The 21,084-nt window shown below is 35.4% G+C and overlaps 5 protein-coding genes across 5 annotated transcripts; all 5 read right to left on the bottom strand.

The window, feature by feature from the left end:
- Positions 1-7,198: 7,198 nt before the first annotated feature.
- On the bottom strand, positions 7,199-8,677 carry LOC124453430 (serine/threonine-protein kinase 35-like). Its single transcript, XM_047004251.1, has 2 exons — positions 8,137-8,677; positions 7,199-7,572 (listed from the first exon to the last, which is right to left on the bottom strand). The coding sequence occupies exons 1-2, from the start codon at positions 8,675-8,677 to the stop codon at positions 7,199-7,201; spliced, it is 915 nt and encodes a 304-aa protein (XP_046860207.1).
- A 1,829-nt stretch (positions 8,678-10,506) lies between these two features.
- LOC124453429 (serine/threonine-protein kinase 35-like) lies at positions 10,507-11,388 on the bottom strand. Its single transcript, XM_047004249.1, has one exon. The coding sequence runs from the start codon at positions 11,386-11,388 to the stop codon at positions 10,507-10,509; it is 882 nt and encodes a 293-aa protein (XP_046860205.1).
- A 543-nt stretch (positions 11,389-11,931) lies between these two features.
- On the bottom strand, positions 11,932-12,711 carry LOC124453428 (serine/threonine-protein kinase PDIK1L-like). Its single transcript, XM_047004248.1, has 2 exons — positions 12,548-12,711; positions 11,932-12,415 (listed from the first exon to the last, which is right to left on the bottom strand). Exons 1-2 carry the CDS (start codon positions 12,709-12,711, stop codon positions 11,932-11,934), a joined length of 648 nt encoding a protein of 215 aa, XP_046860204.1.
- A 4,153-nt stretch (positions 12,712-16,864) lies between these two features.
- Positions 16,865-18,340, bottom strand: LOC124453427 (serine/threonine-protein kinase 35-like). Its single transcript, XM_047004247.1, has 2 exons — positions 17,800-18,340; positions 16,865-17,238 (listed from the first exon to the last, which is right to left on the bottom strand). Exons 1-2 carry the CDS (start codon positions 18,338-18,340, stop codon positions 16,865-16,867), a joined length of 915 nt encoding a protein of 304 aa, XP_046860203.1.
- An 89-nt stretch (positions 18,341-18,429) lies between these two features.
- Positions 18,430-21,067, bottom strand: LOC124453425 (serine/threonine-protein kinase 35-like). Its single transcript, XM_047004246.1, has 2 exons — positions 20,243-21,067; positions 18,430-18,453 (listed from the first exon to the last, which is right to left on the bottom strand). Exons 1-2 carry the CDS (start codon positions 21,065-21,067, stop codon positions 18,430-18,432), a joined length of 849 nt encoding a protein of 282 aa, XP_046860202.1.
- Between the last annotated feature and the right edge of the window lie 17 nt (positions 21,068-21,084).

Raw genomic sequence — 21,084 nt, 5'->3', positions numbered from 1 at the left:
TATCGAAACTATATACCATTTAGCAATGCACAATTAAACTTGTTAATTTCTTTAAACGATTACCAAGAACAGCTTCCATAAATATCGCAAGAGTTTACCAAGAAACCAAACGCAAACGTTTTATCCTGTTACAACTTCGCCCGCTTTTTCTTTCTGTGTTGTGCATGAGTTAAAAAATCAATCATAAACACGATTTGAAGATTTACTCCAGTTCAGTGGCAAGATATTTATTGCGAGTTATTACAATGGAAGAGAAAGGAAGATTTACCGTATTTATGTAAACGGAAGAACTTGAGTATCTAAAATGGTTGGTACTTCAGAAAGATAATATCGAGACAGGAGGTGATCTGTTTCGGTGCTTTGACAAACAAGTCTACTGCAGTCGTGCAATTTGTGTTGGGGCCTGGAAATGACTGTCGACGTACCCCGACATCCTTCCATCAAGATGTAGCATATTCGCAAAATGCTGGTGAATATTTCTCTAAGGAGGAAGGTATTTGTAATAATGGTGAATGGCATTCACGCCATGGACTTGCTTTGGCAGTACCAAGCTCTGGAGATGAGTCTACAAAATGGAGACACTTGGACTGCATCAGAGGTGGACGCTTTCTCTTATTCATCGCTAACATTGAGGGCAGAAATCGTGTGAAATTTGGCTATTTTATGTTTAGCAAGCATGCTGGTATAATGATTGAAGGTGAAATAAAAATGCTTCCAGCCTGCAGGCCTTTACGATACTCGTTTGAAACGCGGCCAAGTTCGACAAAAGCTCTTACCGAGATTGGAGAAGATTGGCAAACATTTCTACACATGAACCCTGATGTCGGGCGTTGTAGCAAGTTTTGCAGAAAGTTAATTTGGTGCTTTTCGCGATGTTTTGGTCGCGAAGTTGCGTTTGCCGAGAAGGATCAATATTGGCAAAAATCTCGTGAAAATAAACAAAATGATGATAAAAACGACACGCTAACTTCTATTTGACCAATGGAGGAACGTAACGAAAAATCAAAAAAAGCAGCAAAGATTATGAAGGTGAAAACAAAACATATGTTGGTCGAGCCGAAGAAGATTTGGAGGTGCCTTTTTGTGTGAATGTTTTCGTTGTGTTCACAACATTTTATATTCGTGTGAAGGTTGTCTTTGTCTTCAGCACCTATGTTCACGCATGAGTGAAGGTTTTCGTTATAGTCATCATGTTGCATGTTGGATTATCTGCCAATTCGCGACTTGCATTAGATCTTTGAATCAAAAAAGCGATCGTAAAGAAACAGGCAACAACGTCTGACACTATTCAAGATATTATCATACACAGCAAAATGATCAAAGATGCACAAAATGAACTTATTCATGGTTCACATGGTACTTTTATTAATCTACGTTTCAACCTCGTTTTTAATCTTAAAATTGTTACTTCTGTCGATAAGTATAATAGTCTAATTGCACTTAATTAACGTTAATAAACCTATGTAAACGAGGGCTTGTTCAAATGGTGATATTTTTATCAAAGACACGCAAAAAATTAGCAATTTTGTATTGTCTACCCGACCACTTTTGTGTAGCACTTTTCAAAAATATTAACTGTCTTCATCTCCGCCATCTTTATTTGAAGTTATACCAAACTTAAATCTTCTTTAGCTGTGCAATCTTTTTTTTGCACTATATAAGATATGCGTCTAAAGTTTTCAGGTCAAGATTTCGTTTGCATTCGTACTTCATCTCATGCAGTAGAATGTAAATCTTGTTTAAATATACCTTGTCCAATGGACAAAAGTTGTAAAGTGACTGTATATCCTCTTTGGCACAGACCAAATGCATCATTGAATATTTTTTCGTTTTAAAACCTGTCATTCTTTGATGCCACAAAATTATGGCGATTATTTCTCTTTGATTGATTTGAAATCCTGCTGTGTGCATGAATTAGGCAATAGAACGCAACAATTCAAAGACCGGAGATAAGTATAAAATTTGATGAAAGTGAAAGAATTCAATATGATATCGAAACTGTATACGAATAATTTAACTCATCAATTTTATCAAACGATTACCAAGAACGGCTTTCATAAGTATGTGAAAAGTTTTTCCAGGAAACCAAGCGTAAATATTGCTGTTTTCGATTTCATTCTACAATAAAACTTTTGCAAGCTTTTTGTCCTGTGTTGTAAAGTGAAGATTTACTTAAGTTCAGTTGCCAGACGTTTATTGCGAGTTATTACAATGGAAGAGAAAGGAAGATTTACCGTATTTATGTACACAGAAGAATTTGAGTATCTAAAATGGTTGGTACTTCAGAAAGATAATATTGAAACTGGAGGTGATTTGTTCGGTTCTTGGACTGTAGAAAATAACAAGTCTACTGCAGTTGTGCAATTTGTGTTGGGGCCTGGAAAGAATTGTCGACGTACCCCGACATCCTTCCATCAAGATGTAGCATATTTGCAAAATGCTGGTGAATATTTCACTAAGGAGGAAGGTATTTGTAATATTGGTGAATGGCATTCACATCATAGACTTGCTTTGGCAAAACCAAGCTCTGGAGATAAGTCTACAATATGGAGACACTTGGATAGCATCAGAGGTGGACGCTTTCTCTTATTCATCGCTAACATTGAGGGCAGAAATCGTGTGAATGTTGGCTGTTTTATGTTTAATAAGCATACAGGTAAAATGAATCGTTGTGAAATGAAAATGCTCCCTGCCTGCAGCCCTTTACGATACTCGTTTGAAACGCGGCCAAATTTGACAAAAGCTCTTGCCGAGATGGGACAAGATTGGCAAACGTTTCTATCCAGAAAACCTTGTGATGAATATGATGATAAAATCAACTTACTTCTGTTGTTACAGTCTCCTTCTGTTCTGTTGCACGAAAGTTTTGTTTACATTTATAATACTGCGTATTCATTCTTAAGTCAATGTGCTCATTTCATTCATCACCAATTTTTGAGCTTGTATCAAGGTTTTCGTAGGATTTCTACTGGCGGACGTATCAATGCCATTTTATCTTCCATTTAAAAAAGCGATCATAAAACAACGAAACATTGTATTTGACATACACCATGTATATTATTGAAATTAATGTACATTGAAATGTGCACACAGGTACATATACGATGCATATATCTATACTTCATATTGTACTTTTATAATCAATGTTAAATGTTCAAAGTTCTAGTACATCATTGTAACTTGCATGCAGTTAATACTTTTAATTTGTTCTTCAGACATTGCACTTTTTCTTGAATGGCCATATTTTTCAAATAAAAAACACGCGTGTCTTTAACATTTCTTTAATCCATGGGTTTATTAAGGTCAGACAGACGCCCGTTTTAAAATATCAGCTGTCTCCATCTCTGCCATCTTGATTCGATGATATTTTGAGCTTCTTCAGCCGTGGGTCGTTTCTTTGCATCGTAAAGAAGCATTTTCTCGATCAGTTTTGGCCTCCTGCCTTCAAATGGAATCCTTACATTATCCCGTTTATCATACATTTCAATCTCAAGTGGTTTGTCTTTTCCTACTAAAACACCATAGTATTTTTGGTCTTGTAATTTGATCAATTTTCTTTTGATAATTGCATGAAAGATAATCCCTAACGAGAATATGTCCACTTTATTTGTATGATAATCCTTGAGCATTTCAGGAGCGACATAAAAGCGCTGTCCACAACCTTCTGAGAGGTAGTAATTTCCCTAGGATTGATCTGAAAAAAACGGATTTAAAAAGTCCGAGTCCATTATACAACGTTGAAACGATTCGGACGATTCTATGGAAACCAGGCTTTAGTTAATTTGAAATCATACTGTGTGCATAAATTATGAAATAGAAAGCAGCAAAATACCGGAGATTTGCTTGAACACTTTATAAAAGTGAAAGAATCGAGTATGATATCGAAACTATATACCATTTAGCAATGCACAATTAAACTCGTTAATTTCTTTAAACGATTACCAAGAACAGCTTCCATAAATATCACAAGAGTTTACCAAGAAACCAAACGCAAACGTTTTATCCTGTTACAACTTCGCCCGCTTTTTGTTTCTGTGTTGTACATGAGTTAAAAAATCAATCATAAACACGATTTGAAGATTTACTCCAGTTCAGTGGCCAGATATTTATTGCGAGTTATTACAATGGAAGAGAAAGGAAGATTTACCGTATTTATGTAAACGGAAGAACTTGAGTATCTAAAATGGTTGGTACTTCAGAAAGATAATATCGAGACAGGAGGTGATCTGTTTCGGTGCTTTGACAAACAAGTCTACTGCAGTCGTGCAATTTGTTTGGGGCCTGGAAATGACTGTCGACGTACCCCGACATCTTTCCATCAAGATGTAGCATATTTGCAAAATGCTGGTGAATATTTCTCTAAGGAGGAAGGTATTTGTAATAATGGTGAATGGCATTCACGCTATGGACTTGCTTTGGCAGTACCAAGCTCTGGAGATGAGTCTACAAAATGGAGACACTTGGACTACATCAGAGGTGGACGCTTTCTCCTATTCATCGCTAACATTGAGGGCAGAAATCATGTGAAATTTGGCTATTTTATGTTTAACAAGCATGCTGGTATAATGATTGAAGGTGAAATAAAAATGCTTCCAGCCTGCAGGCCTTTACGATACTCGTTTGAAACGCGGCCAAGTTCGACAAAAGCTCTTACCGAGATTGGAGAAGATTGGCAAACATTTCTACACATGAACCCTGATGTCGGGCGTTGTAGCAAGTTTTGCAGAAAGTTAATTTGGTGCTTTTCGCGATGTTTTGGTCGCGAAGTTGCGTTTGCCGAGAAGGATCAATATTGGCAAAAATCTCGTGAAAATAAACAAAATGATGATAAAAACGACACGCTAACTTCTATTTGACCAATGGAGGAACGTAACGAAAAATCAAAAAAAGCAGCAAAGATTATGAAGGTGAAAACAAAACATATGTTGGTCGAGCCGAAGAAGATTTGGAGGTGCCTTTTCGTGTGAATGTTTTCGTTGTGTTCACAACATTTTATATTCGTGTCAAGGTTGTCTTTGTCTTCAGCACCTATGTTCACGCATGAGTGAAGGTTTTCGTTATAGTCATCATGTTGCATGTTGGATTATCTGCCAATTCGCGACTTGCATTAGATCTTTGAATCAAAAAAGCGATCGTAAAGAAACAGGCAACAACGTCTGACACTATTCAAGATATTATCATACACAGCAAAATGATCGAAGATGCACAAAATGAACTTATTCATAGTTCACATGGTACTTTTATTAATCTACGTTTCAACCTCGTTTTTAATCTTAAAATTGTTACTTCTGTCGATAAGTATAATAGTCTAATTGCACTTAATTAACGTTAATAAACCTATGTAAACGAGGGCTTGTTCAAATGGTGATATTTTTATCAAAGACACGCAAAAAATTAGCAATTTTGTATTGTCTACCCGACCACTTTCGTGTAGCACTTTTCAAAAATATTAACTGTCTTCATCTCCGCCATCTTTATTTGAAGTTATACCAAACTTAAATCTTCTTTAGCTGTGCAATCTTTTTTTTGCACTATATAAGATATGCGTCTAAAGTTTTCAGGTCAAGATTTCGTTTGCATTCGTACTTCATCTCATGCAGTAGAATGTAAATCTTGTTTAAATATACCTTGTCCAATGGACAAAAGTTGTAAAGTGACTGCATATTCTCTTTGGCACAGACCAAATGCATCATTGAATATTTTTTCGTTTTAAAACCTGTCATTCTTTGATGCCACAAAATTATGGCGATTATTTCTCTTTGATTGATTTGAAATCCTGCTGTGTGCATGAATTAGGCAAAGAAAGCAACAATTCAAAGACCGGAGATAAGTATAAAATTTGATGAAAGTGAAAGAATTCAATATGATATCGAAACTGTATACGAATAGTTTGCTTATCAATTTTATCAAATGATTACTAAGAACGGCTTTCATAAGTATTTGAAAAGTTTTTCCAGGAAACCAAACGTAATTATTGCTGTTTTCAATTTCATTCTACAAAGAAACTTTTGCAAGCTTTCTTTCCTGTGTTGCAAAGTGAAGATTTACTTAAATTCAGTTGCCAGACGTTTATTGCGAGTTAATACAATGGAAGAAAAAGGAAGATTTATCGTATTTATGTACACAGAAGAATTTGAGTATCTAAAATGGTTGGTACTTCAGAAAGATAATATCGAAACTGGAGGTGATCTGTTCGGTGCTTGGACTGTAGAAAATAACAAGTCTACTGCAGTTGTGCAATTTGTGTTGGGTCCTGGAAAGGGTTCTCGACGTACCCCGACATCCTTCCATCAAGATGTAGCATATTTGAAAAGTGCTGGAGAATATCTCACTGAGAAAGAAGGTATTTGTAATATTGGTGAATGGCATTCACACCATACACTTGCTTTGGCAGTACCAAGCTCTGGAGATAAGTCTACAATATGGAGAAACTTGGATAGCATCAGTGGTGGACGCTTTCTCTTATTCATCGCTAACATTGAGGGCAGAAATCGTGTGAATGTTGGCTGTTTCATGTTTAACAAGGATACACATGAAATGAATCAAGGTCAAATGAAAATGCTCCCTGCCTGCAGCCCTTTACGATACTCGTTTGAAACGCAGGCAAAGTCAAGAGGTGCAAATGCCGAGACGGGACAAGATTGGCAAACGTTTCTATCCAAAAAACCTTGTAATGCGTATGATGTTATAATCAACTTACTTCTGTTGTTAAAGTCTCTTTCTGTTCTGTTGCACGACAGTTTTCTTTACATTTATAACACTACGTATTCATTTTTAAGTCAATGCGCTCATTTCATTCATCACCAATTTTTGAGCTTGTATCAAGGTTTTCGTAGGATTTCTACTGGCGGACGTATCAATGCCATTTTGTCTTCCAATCAAAAGAGCGATCATAAAACAACGAAACACTGTATTTGACATACAACATGTATATTATTGAAATTAATGTACATTGAAATGTGCACACACAAGTACATTTATGATGCATATATCTATACGTCATGTTGTAATTTTATAATCGATGTTAAATGTTCAAAGTTCTAGTACATCATTGTAACTTGCATGCAATTAATACTTTTAATTTGTTCTTCAGACGTTGCATTTTTTCTTGAATGGCCATATTTTTCAAATAAAAAACACTCGTGTCTTTAACATTTCTTAAATACATGGGTTTATTAAGCTCAGACAGACGCCCGTTTTAAAATATCAGCTGTCTCCATCTCTGCCATCTTGATTCGATCATATTTTGAACTTCTTCAGCCGTGGGTCTTTTCTTTTCATCGTAAAGAAGCATTTTCTCGATCAGTTTTCGCCTCCTGCCTTCAAATGGAATCCTTACATTATCCTGTTTATCATACATTTCAATCCCAAGTGGTTTGTCTTTTCCTACTAAAACACCATAGTATTTTTTGTCTTGTAATTTGATCAATTTTCTTTCGATAATTGCATGAAAAATAATCCCTAACGAGAATATGTCCACTTTATTTGTATAATGATCCTCGAGCATTTCTGGAGCGACATAAAAGCGCTGACCACAACCTTCTGAGAGGTAGTAATTTCTCCAGGATTGATCTGAAAAAAAACAGGGATATAGTGTTGCCGACAGAACAACAGAGTATAGATAGTTAAATTATGATGATTTTTCGTGTAGTCTACGCCGGAATAATAAACAAAAGGGTGATAGCCTATACGACTACTTAAAAGGTCTTTCGATTTGAGGTTAGATTGATCTTGTAATTGTGAATTTTCTTTTTTCCACAAGGACTTTTTAATTCCACAAAATGAAGGGTTGAAAAACGGAGGGATGACAAACACTTTAATTCCTCAAAATCAAGGTTTGAGGAACATAGGAACAACAGGAAGCAGATTAGATCTTCTGTAAAATACAAACCAGGAAGCAAACTAGCCGAGTCTATTTTTCCCCGAGAAAAACATTATTGTTCAAAAGCGAAAGAGGAAAATAATTGTTCCTACAAAGCAAATGTCGAAATACTGCTGACGGCACCTTATATGCCTCACTAATATTTAAACAGTAATTTAGCCGTTTAGACCACTTCCCTCCTCCGAACAAGAAGTTCTGTTGAATATTGTCTTTTTGAATCCTTTACCAATGACTTTATACGTAAAATTTCTTACCTTCACTACGATGTGCAAAACGTCGTGCGAGGCCAAAATCACGCACTTTCAATACATCGTTCTCCGTTACCAATATATTGTCTGGTTTCAGGTCCTGATGTACAATTCCTTTGCTGTGCAAGTAGACCACCGCAGATATAAGGTTACGTATCCAACAAAGTTTTCGGTTTAGTGGACTTTGTTCGTCCAGGTGTTGTGCAAGATTACCAAGGGAGCAATATTCCATAATAAGTGAGAACTCAACTTCCATTTGCCAGTATTGACTTACACCAAAGTCAAATAGTTTAACAATATGCTCGTGCTTCAAAATCACTAAAGCTGATATCTCACCAATTACGTCATTTAAATCTTTGTTTGCACGACATTTTATATATTTTACCGCAAGTGTTCTTCCACCTTTTCCAAATTTCTCATTTTCTGAAGCTTTGAATACTTCACCAAATGCCCCTGAACCGATCTTTTCCCCTATGGCAAATGATATACTGGGTTTTCTATATACTTCGACATTTCCTACGGATTCTCTTGCAGATTTGCTGGCCATCATTTAAAGGTAAATAAAACTATTAAAACATTTTCACTTTCAAATTCATCTGAACTCATGAACTTTTTCTTCGTAAACATTTTTTTCTCTCATACAATTTGCACAACAGGGTTCTACACAACAAAGCAAATAATTTCAACACAACAAAAGCATAAAATTTATTTTTATATTAAATCTAAGCTTCTATTTACAAATTTTACTCAATACCTATACAAACTAAGAGGGATCATGTAAAGTTGCTGTGTTCGGTGGTAAACTATTTTTACTGGTGTGCTACGGTGAACTGAGATTAAAAAGGCAGTGTTGCGTTGACATAAAATGGTGTTGTATAATTGTGCGTTTACTTTAGGATGATGCGTGTTAAGATACACCATTATAATATTTACAAGTTTTACGTGGATCTGGATGATATGATGTATATAAGTAATTAATTTAATACATCAAGAACATTTTTGTGATATTGGTCTGAAAATGACTGGACCATTTGAACGTTTACCAATGCATTTAGCTTGTAGTTGTTGTCTACAAATAATTGCTATCTTGCAGTTGACAGAGTGCCGCAACCACCTTCGCAAAGCTTCTCACTTCGAGCGAAACTTACTTCACTTAAATAATGAGAATCCATTGCTTCTTTTTGCTTGTAGTTGTTGTCTAAATAAATGTCATCTATCGCTTTCCACCAGATAATGTTACTACAAAACACTGAAGACACTGAATATATGTAAGAGATTCCTTTTTTGAAGGCTCTTCCATTTCTGTTTATCTATCCATAAATGAGCCAATTTGGGTCGAAAGGCTCGTACTTTTTTTTCGTTATTGCGTATTCTTGTTGAATTAGATTCTTACATCGTAGCCTAAATCTTGTTTCAACACAACATTATCAGTTACCAATATATTGTTCGGTTTTAGATCCTGATTTACGATCCCTTTGCCATGTAAGTATAAGTAGATCATATGCACCGGAGATATAAGGTTGTACGTACAACAAAGGTTTCAATTTAGTGGACTTTGTTCATTTAGATGTAGCCCAAGATTACCATGCGAGAACTCAACTTCCATTTGCCAATACTGACTTTCACCAAATTCAAATAGTTTTATAAAATGTTCGTGAAAGCTCGAAAGTTGATAGCTCACAAATTACGTCGTTTAAGTCTTTGTTTGTATGACATTTTACATATTTTACCGCAAGTGTTCGTTCGCTTCTCATCCTGATTGCTCATTTTCTGAATCTTTCAATACTACACCAAATGCTCCTGAACCGATCTTATCGTCTACAGCAAACGAAATGTTGAGTTTTCTGTATGTTTTCCATAACCTGCCTATTGAGTGCCGCCAGCTATATCACTTACAGCTAAATAAAGTTATTCAAATATTTTAAATTTGGAATTAATCTGAGCTGATCTATTTCTTGGTAAACATTTTTCTCGATAATTTACTTTCTAGCTATTACCGATTGTCTCTCATGCACAACACGGTTCTTCACAAGAAGAGAAATAATAATATCAACTCAACAAAAGTAGAAAACATATTTTTTCTCTTTTATCAAATGTATACATTCTAGTTGACTGTTTCTGCAATTCTACTTACAAATTCCACTCTAAATACGGATACGAACTAAGAGGGGTCAACTGTCATGGGAATTTGTGCTTTTACAGTTGTTGACTATTTTGAATGAAGTGCAAAAGTGAACTGAGACTCAACAATGCTATGCTTCGTTTACATAAAATGGTGCAGTATGCGGTGATTGTGAATGAAGCGGTGCAAAGATATACCATTGTAGCAAATAATTGCAGTCTTGTGGTGCAAAGAGTGCCCCCAAAAACACACAACTAAGTAACAAAATAAAGCAAAAAACTAAATGAATTTTGTTGAAAGTATTCTTTCACTTCGCTGGCCGTAGGTCGCTTGTTATAATCAAAAGCAAGCGTCTTTTTGATCAGCTTTATTAAAAGCGGAAATCTTGTGTCAGAGAACTCGACTTCAAGGTCATGTTGTTGTTTATGCATTTCCAAACCAAGCGGTTGGCTATCAATGACGACGCCATATTGTTTTTTCCCGTCTACATATCGATATTTTCTCTCTAACAGAACATGAAAGAGTACACCGACTGCGAAGATATCGACTTTGTACGTATATCGTTCATTGTATACTTCAGGGGCAACATAGGAACACTGTCCTACACCAAATTTAAGGTAATACTCACACCAATTCTCATTCTCGTCTCTGTTTGCAAAATGTTGAGCGAGACCAAAATCGGCAAGTTTAATCGCATCCCTTGAAGTTAAAAGTAAGTTCTGTGGCTTCAAATCACGATGCATTATGTTGTTATCGTGTAAGAATTCTACGGCTTCGATAATCTTCTTCATCCAAGTCAACCTTTTTTTCACAGAGCTTCTTCTATTCAATCGATCATTTAAATTCCCACCGCCAGCATACTCCAGTAGAAGACTTAACTTTGCTTGAAACGGAGCTGTCTGACTTATTTTTGCATTGTACAGTTTAATGATATTAGAGTGAGCTAATTGACCTAGAGCACGAATTTCAGCAACAGCGTATTGTAGATCTTCATTTTTACGACATATAATATCCTTAACGGCGTAGATTTTGGATTTCCTGTTGTCGTTCACGGCTTTATAAACTGTTCCAAATCCACCTTCCCCAAGCTTCTCACTTCTAGTATAACTTACTTCACATAAGTAATGAGAACCCATTGCTTTATTTGCTTGTACTTGTTGTTAATATAAATGTCGTCTATCGCTTCCCGCAAGATAATATAATTTCAAAACAGTGTATAAGACAGATATTTCTTTTCCAAGGCCCTCCCGCTTTTGTTTATATTCAAATGAGACAATAAGTCGAAACGTTTCGTGCTTTTGCTTTCATTTGTGGTTTTCAGAAAAATATATAAAAATAATGTATAGCTATATTCTCGTTAAACTAGATCCTTACATCATAAGGATCTAACTGTCTAGATTCACTATTGTGCAGGCTAAATACAATAATCAGCTAACTATATCATGCATTTATTGTTTTAAACAGGTCTGTTTTTATCATTGTCAATATACTCGCAATTATTGCCCAGTGATTCAACTGAATCTCATTGTTTTTCTTTTCGCCACAAATCTATTTTCTTGATAGATAATACCAAATATTAATTTGCTGTTTTCATCACATCCGCTGAATATCCTTCAACTTTCCATGAATAGATGCTGCATCACTGCGGTTATTTTGATTATAGATAAGAGCAGACCCTATTATTTGAGCAATACGTCGAGAGCATTTTTCAAAGGTAAATTGAAGTCCTTTTTTATCATGATACATTTGCAAACCAGAGGAGCCCATGTGCCATCTTTTAGGCTGATAAACAAACCATAACAACATTTTCCATTGATGTTAAGGTACTTTGCTTCAACTAAGATATACATCAACAAACCTAAAGCAAATACGTCTGCCTTTTCGTTGTAATGACCATCGAATACCTCTGGAGCCATATAGAATATCTTACCACAAAAACTGTTCATATAGTAATTCAACCATGTTTCATCTTCGCGTTTTGCAGAAACAAAATCTCGTGCGAGGCCAAAGTCCCCCACTTTAACATTATCGTTAGCGTTGAACAGAATATTATCTGGTTTCAAATCACGATGCACTAGACTTAAGGCATGAATGTACGCAACGGCCTCAGACAGTTGTTTCAACCATTTAAGTTGTTTGGCTTCGTTGTACGGTTTTGATAGTCTTTGTGTCAAAGTTCCATGAGAACAGTACTCAAGAATGATGTAGATATCTGCCAAGAAATCGTCTCGCTGCTTACAAACTGTCTCTACTATTTTCACAATGTTTTGATGATCCAGTCGACTAATCACTTACAATTCTTCCATCACATTATGAAGAACATCGTTCGTTCTACATTTTAACTTTTTCAAAGCATAATTCTTTCTGTCTTCACAACTGTTTACCAAAAATACTTCACCAAAAGCACCTTCGCCCAAGTTTGATATAAACTTGTATTTGTCGCAGTCATATTTTGACATAATCACAGAGTTGCAATCTTAATCTTTATCGTCCAAACACAAAAGCGATTTCTTCTTTATGTAACATCACAATGTCTCCTGTTAAATGTAGAGTTCTTTATCATCAGTCTAAGCATTCAAGCTTTTATTTCATAATGAATGTGAGTTTTAATAATAACTTTTTAATTGAGGCATTGTCATAAACACAACGGAGAAATACCTAAGAAAAAGAAAATGAAGATATACAGAGAAGTTATTGGGATTCATTCTTTACTAGCACTACAATTCATTGCTTAATGCCAGTTACAGATACTTAATAAAGCTGCAACTTCCAATAGTAGCTTGGACAGTAAGTTTTCTATAAATGCACATATACAAGAAGAAGAATCTTTTCCAATGAAATGATATTGAAACTCCAAGAATCAGCATTCGCACTTTCAATTTCGTTTACAAAAGAACGCCATAAACAAAGAGAAGACTATCTCTTGAATTATGTCATTAATTACAGACAACTTTCATAGCTCTTAAAGCATCTCAAGAGCCACTTGAGATTGAATCTGTGCTTCTGATCGAACAAAAATAACAAGAAACGACTAATCTTGATAAAGCTATGCCATTGAAATGGTTTCCGACTATGTGCTCATAATAAAATTCGAAAGTAAACTCAAAGGATTAAAAAATTTCTTTTGTATACTCGTTTGATAAACGAATTTTAGATGACGATCTGGTTTGCTCCAACTCAAGTAAACTTTGGCTCGTTTCGAATGTGGAACTTTGCATGAGCCGAACACTTTTACAGCAAAAAGATAATGAGGTGTTCATCACATTTTTTTTGTTTTTAAGTTTGGTGCATCTAAAGTTTGACGTTTAAAACAAGCCTTAAATACAGAAAAAGTTATGTAAAAATGTGAAAGTATGAGATATTCTTTTTACATGAAACATTTACACCATTTGGATAAGAGCAAACAAAAGATTTGTTAAAAACCCTGAAGAATACGTTGAAGAAAAAGAAACATTTACCGCATTTATGTACACGGAAGAACTTGAGTATCTAAAATGGTTGGTACTTCAGAAAGACGATATCGAGACCGGAGGTGATCTGTTCGGTGCTTGGACGAACAATTCTACTGCAGTCGTGCAATTTGTGTTGGGGCCTGGAAATGACTATCGACGTACAAAAACATCCTTCCATCAAGATGTAGCACATTTGAAAAGTGCTGAAGAATATCTCACTGAGAAAGAGGGTATTTGTAATATTGGTGAATGGCATTCACACCATAGACTTGCTTTAGCAGTACCAAGCTCTGGAGATAATTCTACAATATGGAGACACTTGAAGAACATCAGTGGTGGACGCTTTCTCTTATTCATTGCTAACATTGAAGGTAGAAATCGTGTGAATGTTGGCTGTTTCATGTTTAACAAGCAAACAGGTAAAATGAATCAAGTTTTAATGGAATTCCTCCCTGCCTGCAGCCCTTTACGATACTCGTTTGAAACGCGACCAAATTCGACAAAAGCTCTTGCTGAGATGGGACAAGATTGGCAAACATTTCTACACATGAACCCTGATGATGGGTGTTGTAGCAACATTTGCAGAAAGTTAATTTTGTCCTTTTCGCGATGTTTTGGTCGCAAAGCTACGTTTGCCGAGAAGGATCAAGATTGGCAAAAATCTCGTGAAATTAAACAAAATGATGATAAAAACGACACGCTAACTTCTGTCTGTCTAATGGAGGAACGTAACGAAAAATCAAAAAAAAGCAGCAAAGATTATGAAGTTGAAAACAAAACATATGTTGGTCGAGCCGAAGAAGATTTGGAAGATGCCTTTTTCTCGTGTGAATGTTTTCGTTGTGTTCACAACATTTTATGTTCGTGTCAAGGTTGTCTTTGTCTTCAGCACCTATGTTCACGCATGAGTGAAGGTTTTCGTTATAGTCATCATGTTGCATGTTGGATTATCTGCCAATTCGCGACTTGCATTAGATCTTTGAATCAAAAAAGTGATCGTAAGGTAACAGACAACAACGTCTGAAACTACTCGAGATATTATCGTACACAGCGAAATAATAAAAGATGCACAAAATGAACTTATTCATAGTTCACATGGTACTTTTATTAATCTACGTTTCAACCTCGTTTTTAATCTTAAAATTGTTACTTCTGTCGATAAGTATAATAGTCTATATGCATTAATTAACGTTAATAAACCTATGTATACGAGGGCTTGTTCAAATGGTGATATTTTTATCAAAGACACGCAAAAAATTAGCAATTTTGTATTGTCTACCCGACCACTTTCGTGTAGCACTTTTCAAAAATATTAACTGTCTTCATCTCCGCCATCTTTATTTGAAGTTATACCAAACTTAAATCTTCTTTAGCTGTGCAATCTTTTTTTTGCACTATATAAGATATGCGTCTAAAGTTTTCAGGTCAAGACTTCGTTTGCATTCGTACTTCATCTCATGCAGTAGAATGTAAATCTTGTTTAAATATACCTTGTCCAAGGGACAAAAGTTGTAAAATGACTGTATATTCTCTTTGGCACAGACCAAATGCCTCATTGAATATTTTTTCGTTTTAAAACCTGTCCATCTTTGATGGCACAAAATTATAGCGATTATTTATCATACTTTGTTTGATTTGAAATCCTGCTGTGTGCATGAATTAGGCAGTAGAAAGCAACAACTCAAAGACCGGAGATTTGGATGAAACTTGATGAAAGTGAAAGAATTTAATATGATATATAGACTGTATACGAATAATCTAACTCATCAATTTTATCAAACGAATTCCAAGAACGGCTTTCATAAATCGAAACTGAATTCAATATGATGTCGAAAGTGTATACGAATAATTTAACTCATCAATTTTATCAAACGATTACTAAGAACGGCTTTCATAAGTATTTGAAAAGTTTTTCCAGGAAACCAAACGTAAATATTGCTGTTTTCGATTTCATTCTACAAAAAAAACTTTTGCAAACTTTCTTTCCTGTGTTGTAAACTGAAGATTTACTCCAGTTCAGTTGCCAGACGTTTATTGCGAGTTATTATAATGGAAGCAAAAGGAAGATTTACCGTGTTTATGTACACAGAAGAACTGGAGTATCTACAATGGTTGGTACTTCAGAAAGATAATATAGAAACTGGAGGTGATTTGTTTGGTACTTGGACTGTAGAAAATAACAAGTCTACTGCAGTTGTGCAATTTGTGTTGGGTCCTGGAAAGGATTGTCGACGTACCCCGACATCCTTTCATCAAGATGTAGCATATTTGCAAATTGCTGGAGAATATCTCATTGAGAAAGAAGGTATTTGTAATATTGGTGAATGGCATTCAAACCATAGACTTGCTTTGGCATTTCCCAGCTCTGGAGATAAGTCTACAATATGGAGACACTTGGAGAGCATCAGTGGTGGACGCTTTCTCTTATTTATTGCTAACATTACTGGCAGAAATCGTGTGAATGTTGGCTGTTTTATGTTTAACAAGCATACAGGTAAAATGATTGAAGGTGAAATGAAAATGCTCCCAGCTCGTAGCCCCTTACGATATTCGTTCGAAAAGCAGGCATAGTCTTTAAAGGCACATGCCGAAATAGGGCAAGACTGGCAGACGTTTCTATCCAAGAAACCTTGTGATGAATAGGATGTTATAATCAACCTACTTCTGTTGTTAAAGTCTCTTTCTGTTCTGTTGCACGAAAGTTTTGTTTACATTTATAATACTGCGTATTCATTCTTAAGTCAATGTGCTCATTTAATTCATCACCAACTTTTGAGCTTGTATCAAGGTTTTCATAGGATTTCTACTGGCGGACGTATCAATGCCATTTTATCTTCCAATCAAAAGAGCGATCATAAAACAACGAAACACAGTATTTGACATACACCATGTATATTATTGAAATTAATGTACATTGAAATGTGCACACACAGGTACATATACGATGCATATATCTATACTTCATATTGTACTTTTATAATCGATGTTAAATGTTCAAAGTTCTAGTACATCATTGTAACTTGCATGCAATTAATACTTTTAGTTTGTTCTTCAGACATTGCACTTTTTCTTGAATGGCCATATTTTTTTTAAATGAAAAACACGCGTGTTTTTACCATTTCTTGAATCCATGGGTTTATTAAGGTAGACGGACGCCCGTTTAAAATATCAGCTGTCTCCATCTCTGCCATCTTGATTCGATGATATTTTGAACTTCTTCAGCTGTGGGTCTTTTCTTTGCATCGTAAAGAAGCATTTTCTCGATCAGTTTTCGCCTCCTGCCTTCGAATGGAATCCTTACATTATCCTGTTTATCATACATTTCGATCCCAAGTGGTTTGTCTTTTCCTACAAAAACACCATAGTATTTTTGATCTTGTAATTTGATCAATTTTCTTTCGATAATTGCATGAAAGATAATCCCTAACGAGAATATGTCCACTTTATTTGTATGATGATCCTTGAGCATTTCAGGAGCGACATAAAAGCGCTGACCACAACCTTCTGAAAGGTAGTAATTTTTCCAGGATTGATCTGAAAAAAAAAACAGGGATATAGTGTTGCCGACAGAACAGAGTATAGATAGTAAAATTATAATGATTTTTCTAATAGTCTTCGCGGGAAAATCAAACAAAAGGGTGATAGCCTATACGACTATTTAAAAGGCTTTCGATTTGAGGTTAGATTGATCTTGTAATTGTGAATTTTCTTTTTTCTACAAGAACTTTTTAATTCCACAAAATGAAGGGTTGAAAAACAGAGGGATGACAAACACTTTAATTCCTCAAAATCAAGGTTTGAGGAACATAGGAACAACAGGAATTTGATTAGATCTTCTGTAAAATAAAAACCAGAAAGCAAACTAGCCGAGTCTATTTTTCCCAAGAAAAACATTATTGTTCAAAAGCGAAAGAGGAAGATATTTGTTCTTACAAAGCAAATGTCGAAATACTGCTGACGGCACCTTATATGCCTCACTAATATTTAAACAGTAATTTAGCCGTTTAGACCACTTCCCTCCTCCAAACAAGAAGTTCTGTTAAATATTGACTTTTTGAATCCTTTCCCAATGACTTTATACGTGAAATTTCTTACCTTCACGACGATGTGCAAAACGTCGCGCGAGACCAAAATCACCCACTTTCAACACATCGTTCTTCGTTACCAATATATTGTCTGGTTTCAGGTCCTGATGTACAATCCCTTCTCTGTGCAAGTAGACCACCGCAGATATAAGGTTACGTATCCAACAAAGTTTTCGGTTTAGTGGACTTTGTTCGTCCAGGTGTTGTGCAAGATTACCAAGTGAGCAATATTCCATTATAAGTGAGAACTCAACTTCCATTTGCCAGTATTGACTTACACCAAAGTCAAATAGTTTAACAATATGCTCGTGCTTCAAAATCACTAAAGCTGATATCTCACCAATTACGTCGTTTAAATCTTTGTTTGCACGACATTTTATGTATTTTACCGCAAGTGTTCTTCCACCTTTTCTAAATTTCTCATTTTCTGAAGCTTTGAATACTTCACCAAATGCCCCTGAACCGATCTTTTCCCCTATGGCAAATGATATACTGGGTTTTCTATATACTTCGACATTTCCTACAGATTCTCTTGCAGATTTGCTGGCCATCATTTAAAGGTAAATAAAACTATTAAAACATTTTCACTTTCAAATTCATCTGAACTCATGAACTTTTTCTTCGTAAACATTTTTTTCTCTCATACAATTTGCACAACAGGGTTCTACACAACAAAGCAAATAATTTCAACACAACAAAAGCATAAAATTTTTTTTTATATTAAATCTAAGCTTCTATTTACAAATTTTACTCAATACCTATACGAACTAAGAGGGATCATGTAAAGTTGCTGTGTTCGGTGGTAAACTATTTTTTACTGATGTGCTACGGTGAACTGAGATTAAAAAGGCAGTGTTGCGTTGACATAAAATGGTGTTGTATAATTGTGCGTTTACTTTAGGATGATGCGTGTGAAGATACACCATTATAATTTTACAAGTTTTACGTGGATCTGGATGATATGATGTATATAAGTAATTAATTTAATACATCAAGAACATTTTTTTGATATTGGTCTGAAAATGACTGGACCATTTGAACGTTTACCAATGCATTTAGAGAAATGATGCAATGCTCTTCAACAAGTAATTGCTATCTTGCAGTTGAAAGAGTGCCGCCAACCACCTTCGCTAAGCTTCTCAGTTTGAGCGAAACTTAATTTACTTAAATAATGAAAATCTACTGCTTCTTTTTGCTTGTAGTTGTTGTCTATATAAATGTCGTCTATCGCTTTCCACCAGATAATGTTATTACAAGACACTGAAGACAGTGAATATATGTAAGAGATTCCTTTTTTTGAAGGCTCTTCCTTTTATGTTTATCTATCCATAAATGAGCCAATTTGGGTCGAAAGGCTCGTACTTTTGCTTTCGTTATTGCGTGTTCTTGTTGAATTAGATCCTTACATCGTAGCCTAATTCTTGTTTCAACACATCGTTATCAGTTAGAAATATATTGTTCGGTTTTAGATCCTGATGTGCGATCCCTTTGCCATGTAAGTATACGTAGTTCATATGCACCGGAGATATAAGGTTGTGCGTACAACAAAGGTTTCGATTTAGTGGACTTTGTTCATTTCAAATGGAAGTTGAGTTCCTCCATGCGAGAACTCAACTTCCATTTTAATACTGACTTTCACCAAATTCAAATAGTTTTATAAAATGTTCGTGACTCAAAATCCCTAAAGCTGATATCTCACAAATTACGTCGTTTAAGTTTTTCTTTGTATAACATTTTACATATTTTACCGCAAGTGTTCGTCCGCTTCTCATCCTGATTGCTAATTTTCTGAAGATTTCAATACTACACCAAATGCTCCTGAACCGATCTTATCGTCTACAGCAAACGAAATGTTGGGTTTTCTGTATGTTTTCCATTACCTGCCTATTTAGTGCCGCCAGCTATATCACTTACAGCTAAATAAAGTTATTCAAATATTTTAAATTTGGAATTCATCTGAGCTGATCGATTTCTTGGTAAACATTATTTTCGATAATTTACTTTCTAGCTATTACCGATTGTCTCTCATGCACAACACGGTTCTCCACAAGAAGAGAAATAATAATATCAACTCAACAAAAGTAGAAAACATATTTTTTTCTCTTTTATCAAATGTATACATTCTAGTTGACTGTTTCTGCAATTCTACTTACAAATTCCACTCTAAATACGGATACGAACTAAGAGGGGTCAACTGTCATGGGAATTTGTGCTTTTACAGTTGTTGACTATTTTGAATGAAGTGCAAAAGTGAACTGAGACTCAACAATGCTATGTTTCGTTTACATAAAATGGTGCCGTATGCGGTGATTGTGAATGAAGCGGTGCAAAGATATACCATTGTAGCAAATAATTGCAGTCTTGTGGTGCAAAGAGTGCCCCCAAAAACACACAACTAAGTAACAAAATAAAGCAAAAAAACTAAATGAATTTTGTTGAAAGTATTCTTTCACTTCGCTGGCCGTAGGTCGCTTGTTATAATCAAAAGCAAGCGTCTTTTTGATCAGCTTTATTAAAAGCGGAAATCTTGTGTCAGAGAACTCGACTTCAAGGTCATGTTGTTGTTTATGCATTTCCAAACCAAGCGGTTGGCTATCAATGAAGACGCCATATTGTTTTTTCCCGTCTACATATCGATATTTTCTCTCTAACAGAACATGAAAGAGTACACCGACTGCGAAGATATCGACTTTGTACGTATATCGTTCATTGTATACTTCAGGGGCAACATAGGAACACTGTCCTACACCAAATTTAAGGTAATACTCACACCAATTCTGATTCTCGTCTCTGTTTGCAAAATGTTTAGCGAGACCAAAATCGGCAAGTTTAATCGCATCCCTTGAAGTTAAAAGTATGTTCTGTGGCTTCAAATCACGATGCATTATGTTGTTATCGTGTAAGAATTCCACGGCTTCGATAATCTTCTTCATCCAAGTCAACCTTTTTTTCACAGAGCTTCTTCTATTCAATCGATCATTTAAATTCCCACCGCCAGCATACTCCAGTAGAAGACTTAACTTTGCTTGAAACGGAGCTGTCTGACTTATTTTTGCATTGTACAGTTTAATGATATTAGAGTGAACTAATTGACCTAGAGCACGAATTTCAGCAACAGCGTATTGTAGATCTTCATTTTTACGACATATAATATCCTTAACGGCGTAGATTTTGGATTTCCTGTTGTCGTTCACGGCTTTATAAACTGTTCCAAATCCACCTTCCCCAAGCTTCTCACTTCTAGTATAACTTACTTCACATAAGTAATGAGAACCCATTCCTTTATTTGCTTGTA

The sequence above is a fragment of the Xenia sp. Carnegie-2017 genome, unplaced genomic scaffold, assembly GCF_021976095.1.
Source record: "Xenia sp. Carnegie-2017 unplaced genomic scaffold, XeniaSp_v1 HiC_scaffold_25, whole genome shotgun sequence".
NCBI lineage: Eukaryota > Metazoa > Cnidaria > Anthozoa > Malacalcyonacea > Xeniidae > Xenia > Xenia sp. Carnegie-2017.
Note: the sequence above shows the minus strand (reverse complement) of the source record. Positions and strands in the feature narration are given on the sequence as shown.

Bases quoted from the DNA above. Each gene is read 5' to 3' on its own strand.
- LOC124453429 (XM_047004249.1), bottom strand. From the start codon at position 11,388: ATGGGTTCTCATTACTTATGTGAAGTAAGTTATACTAGAAGTGAGAAG.
- LOC124453427 (XM_047004247.1), bottom strand. From the start codon at position 18,340: ATGGCCAGCAAATCTGCAAGAGAATCTGTAGGAAATGTCGAAGTATAT. The intron at 17,239-17,799 runs GTAAGAAATTTC...TTTTTTTTTCAG, and splicing joins TTTTGCACATCGTCGTGAAG to ATCAATCCTGGAAAAATTAC.
- LOC124453425 (XM_047004246.1), bottom strand. From the start codon at position 21,067: ATGGGTTCTCATTACTTATGTGAAGTAAGTTATACTAGAAGTGAGAAG. The intron at 18,454-20,242 runs GTGAAAGAATAC...TTTGTTGTGTAG, and splicing joins AGCGACCTACGGCCAGCGAA to AACCCTGTTGTGCAAATTGT.
- LOC124453428 (XM_047004248.1), bottom strand. From the start codon at position 12,711: ATGTCAAAATATGACTGCGACAAATACAAGTTTATATCAAACTTGGGC. The intron at 12,416-12,547 runs GTAAGTGATTAG...TTTGACACAAAG, and splicing joins CATAATGTGATGGAAGAATT to ACTATCAAAACCGTACAACG.
- LOC124453430 (XM_047004251.1), bottom strand. From the start codon at position 8,677: ATGGCCAGCAAATCTGCAAGAGAATCCGTAGGAAATGTCGAAGTATAT. The intron at 7,573-8,136 runs GTAAGAAATTTT...GTTTTTTTTCAG, and splicing joins TTTTGCACATCGTAGTGAAG to ATCAATCCTGGAGAAATTAC.